The sequence below is a fragment of the Palaemon carinicauda genome, chromosome 29 (assembly GCF_036898095.1).
Source record: "Palaemon carinicauda isolate YSFRI2023 chromosome 29, ASM3689809v2, whole genome shotgun sequence".
Classification (NCBI taxonomy): Eukaryota; Metazoa; Arthropoda; class Malacostraca; order Decapoda; family Palaemonidae; genus Palaemon; species Palaemon carinicauda.
The window spans coordinates 75,541,968-75,549,514 of NC_090753.1; the positions used below are offsets into that span (position 1 = coordinate 75,541,968).

The window sequence follows — 7,547 nt, forward strand, 5'->3', positions numbered from 1 at the left end:
GAATATTCATCAATAGTCAGATATCTGTCTTGCTTGAAAACATACAGTACTCTGAAATATAAAATTTACTCATCTCAGTACTGTATTTCACTATGAACTTTTCTGATACTTAGATATTATTTTATGTATTTACGTTCTATAACTAGTTAGAGTTATAGAAAGCTATTTTAACATAACTCTATCATGTTTCACGTAAATATTTTTTTCATATACTTTACAAATATCATCATCTTCCCCTACGCCCATTGGCTCAAAGGGCCTCGGTTAGATTTCGCCATCAGTCTCTATATTGAGCTTTTAATTCAATATTTCTCCATTCATCATTTCCTACTTCGCGCTTCATAGTCCTCAGCCACGTAGGCCTAGGTCTTCCAATTCTTCTAGTGCCTGGGAGCCCAGCTGAACGTCTGGTGAACTAATCTCTCTAGGGGAGTACGAAGAGCCTGCCTAAACCATCTCCATCTACCCCTCATCATTATCTCATCCACATTGGCACTCGAGTAATCTCTTATAGTCTCATTTCTATTCCTATCCTCCCATTTAATTTTTCTTTAGTACTTATAAACCGGGAGATTACCAGCATCCCGCTTCGCCTGGGACTGGGGGCCCATTCTGTCATCTTCTCTTTCCATGACTGACGAAATCCATAGAGGATTCATTGGCTAGATTCATCAAAAGGATAGCCAGTTCCTTGTGATGCGCAGCGCCTATCTAATTAAGGTAAGTAAACCCTGTCGGTCCATACTAATTCTAGTAAGATTAACCGCCAGGCATCAGGAGTAAAAGCCGAAAAGACGGTTTATCAATCGCCTTATACCTATAGTCCATTTCTTTTAGCGAGGCATATTTGCACCGACTCGCAGCGGTGCCCCTTTAGCTCGGAAAAGTTTCTTGATCGCTGATTGCAATCTCTCGTAGTTTATACTCATGTTGTATTAAGTGATTAATATAAATTTTTGTTTAGATATTGGAGCTTAGATCCATTATCCTGGGGTGATATTGTAAATGAAAACCAGAAAATGGAACTCTGTTTTCGAAGGACACAGCAATATTGGACTCCAGAGAATACATTTAGATGTTCTTCTTCTATTATTATTATTATTATTATTATTATTATTATTATTATTATTATTATTATTATTATTACTAATAGCCAAGCTACAACCCTAGTTGTAAAAGCAAGATGCTATCAGCCCAAGGGCTCCAATAAGTAAAAATAGCCCAGTGAGGAAAGGAAATAAATAAATGATGAGAACAAATTAACAATAAATCATTCTAAAAACAGTAACAACGTCAAAACAGATATGTCATATATAAACAATAAAAAGACTCATGTCAGCCTGGTCAACATAAAAACATTTGCTCCAATTTTGAACTTTTGAAGTTCTACTGATTCAACTACCCGATTAGGAAGATCATTCCACAACTTAGTCACAGCTGGAATAAAACTTCTAGAATACTGTGTAGTGTTAAATGATCATTGTTTAGTAAAACCAAAATATAAGATTTTTTAACCTTTTATACGAAGTTTCCATTACAAATGTATAGTCTATGGAATGAAACGACGTTATAGGTACACAAACAAATAAACGAGTATTACAAATATTAAGAATGCATCAAAATTAAACCAAAATATGTATAATATAAAGAAGACAGAAGAGAAGATGGATGTGACAGAGATGAAAATGTTGAGATGGATGTGTGGGGTGACAAGAAGAGATAAGATACGGAATGAGGGAATTAGGGGTACCACAGGAGTTAGAAAACTATCAGATAAGATCCAAGAATGTAGACTGAGGTGGTATGGTCATGTCATGAGAAGAGATGAACAATATATTGGGAGGAGAGTGATGGAAATGGAGGTACAGGGAACGAGAAGGAGAGGGAGACCAAAGCTAAGGTGGGTGGACTGTATCAAGGATGACCTTCGATCAAAGGGATTAACCGGTGATGAGGTGTGGGGCAGAGGTAGACGGAGGAAGCTGACCAGAAACGTCGACCCCACATAGAAGTGGGAAAAGATAGCTTAGAGCCTTAGAAGAAGCTTTGCACTTATCTATAAAGTGATAGAGTGCCCGCAAACTTATTTTGCGGAGTGAGCGATAAGGAACCAGGAACCAGGAACTACTGAGGTGGTATGGGCATGTGTGGAGGAAGTGAGGATGCTTAGGGAGAAGAAGAAGAAGAAGAATCAATGCAAAAACATACGAATGAATAAATATTTAAAATGGAAGAACGATCAAATCTAACTTTCGTCGATCGTGCCTGAAACACTGTTGGTCCGGAAGGCTTCGACTTGGGTGGTGCTGTCTGCTCTCATGAGGCTGCGCAGATCAGGCTGTGGAGTTGATGGAAATTTGGTTAGAATAATAATAATAATAATAATAATAATAATAATTTCAAAAATGTTTTTAATAATAATAGTAATAATAATAATAATAATAATAATAATAATAATAATAATTTCAAAAATGTTTTTAATAATAATAATAATAATAATAATAATAATAATAATAATAATAATAATAATTTCAAAAATGTTTTAATAATAATAATAATAATAATAATAATATTGATAATAATAATGATAATGATAATTTTAGAAATATTTTTAATAATAATGATGATGATGATAATAATAATAATAATAATAATAATAACAATAATAATAACAATTATTGGTTAGAATAATAATAATGATAATAATAATAATAATAATAACAACTTCAAAAATGTTTTTAATAATAATAATAATAATAATAATAATAATAATAATAATAATAATAATAATACTGATAATAATAATGATAATAATAATAATTTTAAAAATATTTTTAATAATAATAATAATAATAATAATAATAATAATAATAATAATGATGATGATGATGATAATAATTTTAATGATATTTTCAATAATAATAATAATAATAATAATAATAATAATAATAATAATTGGTATTGTTGCAGCTTCGACTATCAAATGTTTAAAATAAGAAATGAGCTAAACTGAATAAAGACAGTTGAAATAAATTTATTAGAATTAATTTCAAAACTGTTTGTAATTGTACTTGCATCGTTTTTCAAAGGTTTAGAAAAAAATAGTAAGAAAGTCAAATTGAAAAATGATTTGGAACAGAAGAACATTAATCTGACTACATTTTAAAACTATTTGGAATTGTAATTGGTTCATTAAAATCAAAGGTTTAGAAAAAAGGAGGAAATTAATTAGTCCAATTCAATGAAGATTTGGAACACTAGAACATTAATTTGACTAGGCCTACATCTTAAAAACTAGAACATTAATTTGACTAGGCCTACATCTTAAAAACTAGAACATTAATTTGACTAGGCCTACATCTTAAAAACTAGAACATTAATTTGACTAGGCCTTCATCTTAAAAACTAGAACATTAATTTGACTAGGCCTACATCTTAAAAACTAGAACATTAATTTGACTAGGCCTACATCTTAAAAACTAGAACATTAATTTGACTAGGCCTACATCTTAAAAACTAGAACATTAATTTGACTAGGCCTACATCTTAAAAACTAGAACATTAATTTGACTAGGCCTTCATCTTAAAAACTAGAACATTAATTTGACTAGGCCTTCATCTTAAAAACTAGAACATTAATTTGACTAGGCCTTCATCTTAAAAACTAGAACATTAATTTGACTAGGCCTTCATCTTAAAAACTAGAACATTAATTTGACTAGGCCTTCATCTTAAAAACTAGAACATTAATTTGACTAGGCCTTCATCTTAAAAACTAGAACATTAATTTGACTAGGCCTACATCTTAAAACTAACTGCGAATAATGTATGCTTTGTCTTTTAAATGCTAAGTAAAATCAGTGTTATAGGAGTAATTATATTAATAATAAATCTATCAATTCTTATTTATACACTGTTTTAATTATGAAATTAACGAATACATCTATATTTCCATTCAATACAAGTGCAGTAAAAACAGAAATTACATCTGTAAACTTTGGAATATATAATATTCGTTCTTTCAAAGATCAATCTTCTTTGATTCTATAAATAGATAATCAAGAAATCACTGCTGTTCTAATAGCTTTGTTAATTGGACTAAAGGACTTATAACTCGACTTTCCCATGGTATTAGAGAGAGGTAACTATAGTCAAATTCTTTTTTAGCGAGGTAGATTTGCACCGACTCACAGGGGATGCCCTTTTTAGCTCGGAAACGTTTCCTGATCGCTGATTGGTTGGACAAGATAATTCTAACCAATCAGGTAGCAGGAAACGTTTTCCGAGCTAAAAGGGCACCGCTGCGAGTCGGTTCAAATGCGCTTCATTAAGAAAAATTGAGAATAGAGGGACACTCATTAGAGCGCAGACCTTCATCGCGGCCGCTTATTTCTCGACCTTTTGCTCAACCTTGACCTTTGACCTTTGACCTTAACATGTATTAATTGGATTTTCATATACTCAAATATGAACCATGAACCAAGTTTGAAGTCTCTGTGACAACGATGTCCAAACTTATGGCTGATTACGCGAATTTGACATTTTGCTTGACCGTAAAATTGACCTTTGACCTTGGCTCTCCAAAATTTAATCATTTTTAGAATTTTACATAACAGTTAATCCCTGCAAGTTTCATAACTCTACGATTAAAATTGTGGCCAGGAAGCTGTTCACAAACAAACTAACACGCACACACACAAACAGGGGTGTAAAACATAACCTCCTTCCAACTTTGTTGGCGGAGGCAATTACATGGGTCACGGTAAATACTGTCATTTCTTGAACTCCAAATAATTATAACAAAAAAAAAAAAAGAAAAAAAAAACCGATGTTGCGTCTATAAAAGATTGGGGGAGCAGTACTGCGCTCAGAAAAATTGTTTCGTATAAAATATATTCTGAGTAATATTTTAAGAGTCCCAAACAAGAACTTAATTTCCTTTGTAAGCAATTTTAACAAGTAATTTTGATCTTGATTTATTTTTTAATTCTCTGTCTTTTTCATATATGTTTTTACCATTTTCTCATAAACTTCAATATTGTTTTTTTCCTACAGAATACACTGTTAAAAATTTGCATTAAAAACGGTAAGAGTCTTGGAATAAATTTTTCCAGGCATTTACCGTTTTAAAAACGGATATATTGACGTTAAGGAGGGATATTACAGTCACCAACCCGTAAAAAATAATAACAAAGAAGGGTGAAATTACGGTCGCCTGTATTTTACTGAAATACAGCTGAAACCAGTATATTTTAACGGAAGATTTCCGATTAAAATTACGTTTATTTAACAGTTCAGCATATTACAGTCCCCCCCCTCTCTCTCTCTCTCTCTCTCTCTCTCTCTCTCTCTCTCTCTCTCTCTCTCTCTCTCTCTCTCTCTCTCTCTCTCTCAGAAAATAACCTATCAAGAAATTCTCTCTCTCAGAAAATAACCTATCAAGAAATAACCTACCATTCAATGTAAGTTGTTTATTTAACAGTTCAGCATATTGTTAAAATGTATAGAGACCTTTTCATGTACGCATTTCTTAACCGTAGGATACCCGAGCACTTACCTTAGGATGCATGAGGACGAAAGGCAACTCGGCCGTCATTTCACCGCCCATAGCACCCAGGTACAACTTCACTTTGACTGTGTAGGAGATCACCATTCCGAACATGTCACGGTTTTCGGGACTGGCTAATCTGAAAAAAAAAAAAAATTCATATAAGGTTTAGGTCGTTTCTTCCTTTTTGCTTTAAACAAAATTATACACATTTGAATTTGTTTTTATCTGATTGTTTTCTTTGCAGCTATGGATTTTTTTTTATTTTCTTATTTCTGTCTTGATTTAAAAAAAATTCATATAAGGTTTAAGTAGTTTTTTCTTTTTGCTTAAAACAAAACAATATATATTTGAATTTGTTTATATCTGATTGTTTTCTTTTCAGCAATGGATTTTCTTATTTCTGTCTTGATTTAAAGAATTAAATTTCATATAAGGTCTACGTAGTTTCTTCCTTTTTGCTTAAAACAAAACAATATATATTTGAATTTGTTTTTATCTGATTGTTTTCTTTGCAGCTATGGATTCTTTTTTTATTTTCCTATTTCTGTCTTGATTTAAAGAATTAAAGAATCTATGATATGGTTAGAGTAGATATTTTGTAAAAACTCAACTCGAAGTTTTTTTTTTTTTTTTTTTTTTTTTTTGCTCAACAGTGTTACGATTTACACTGTTTCGTAAAAAGAAAATATATGATAAGATTTAAATAGGCAAAACACAATCAAAGTGATATTATAAAATTTTACCCTTAACGGCACTATGTTAAAAATATCAAAATATCCAAGGTTTGCCTTAATTTATCCTCTTTTGTAAAAGATCTCAAAGGTAACAGATTAACCTTTACTTCAAGGTGCAACTCCAGAGTTTTCCTCAAGTTGCTCCTTAGCGCCGATAGGAACATTGGCACACGATTGAACCTTGTCACCGAATTGAACCTTATCGTCAAACTGAACATTGACACCAAACTGAACCTGACACTTATTTGAACCTTGGCACTGGATTTAACCCTTTCACTGAATTTAACCTTGGTGCCGAACTGAACCTCAACGCCGAATTGAACATTGTTGTCGAATTGAAACTTAACATCGAACTGAACCTTGTCACCGAATTGAACCTTAGCGCCTAACTGAACCTTGGCACTGGATTTAACCCTTTCACTGAATTTAACCTTGGCGACGAACTGAACCTTAACGCTGAATTGAACATTGTTGTCGAATTGAAACTTAAAATCGAACTGAACCTTGTTACCGAATTGAACCTTAGCGCCTAACTTAACCTTTAACATCGAATTAAACCTTAGCGCCTAACTGAACCTTGGCACCGAACTGAACCTTTAACATCGAATTAAACCTTAGCGCCTAACTGAACCTTGGCACCGAACTGAACCTTTAACATCGAATTAAACCTTAGCGCCTAACTGAACCTTGGCACCGAACTGAACCTTTAACATTGAATTGAACCTTAGCGCCTAACTGAACCTTGGCACTGGATTTAACCCTTTCACTGAATTTAACCTTGGCGACGAACTGAACCTTAACGCTGAATTGAACATTGTTGTCGAATTGAAACTTAAAATCGAACTGAACCTTGTTACCGAATTGAACCTTAGCGCCTAACTTAACCTTTAACATCGAATTAAACCTTAGCGCCTAACTGAACCTTGGCACCGAACTGAACCTTTAACATCGAATTAAACCTTAGCGCCTAACTGAACCTTGGCACCGAACTGAACCTTTAACATCGAATTAAACCTTAGCGCCTAACTGAACCTTGGCACCGAACTGAACCTTTAACATTGAATTGAACCTTAGCGCCTAACTGAACCTTGGCACCGAATTGAACTTTTTTTTTTCACGGAACTGAACCCAAGTGCCAAATTGAACCTTCTCCACGGAATTGAACCTTGACGGCAAATGAACTTCCCGACCCCAGCGCCTGGTCGCGAACCTTCCGTTTGACTTCTGAAAAAGTCGAAATTTTAGTTGAAAAGAGAGAGAGA

General features: G+C 33.0%; 1 protein-coding gene across 1 annotated transcript in view; it reads right to left on the reverse strand.

The window, feature by feature from the left end:
* Positions 1-1,650: 1,650 nt before the first annotated feature.
* Positions 1,651-7,547, reverse strand: part of LOC137622829 (arrestin homolog) — a 9,054-nt gene continuing 3,157 nt past the window's right edge. The window contains exons 5-6 of the mRNA XM_068353409.1: positions 5,558-5,687; positions 1,651-2,338 (exon numbers count right to left, since the gene is read on the reverse strand). Of these exons, the coding sequence (XP_068209510.1) occupies positions 2,246-2,338; positions 5,558-5,687 (223 nt within the window). The 3' untranslated portion in view covers positions 1,651-2,245. The remainder of the gene's footprint in view (positions 2,339-5,557; positions 5,688-7,547) is intronic.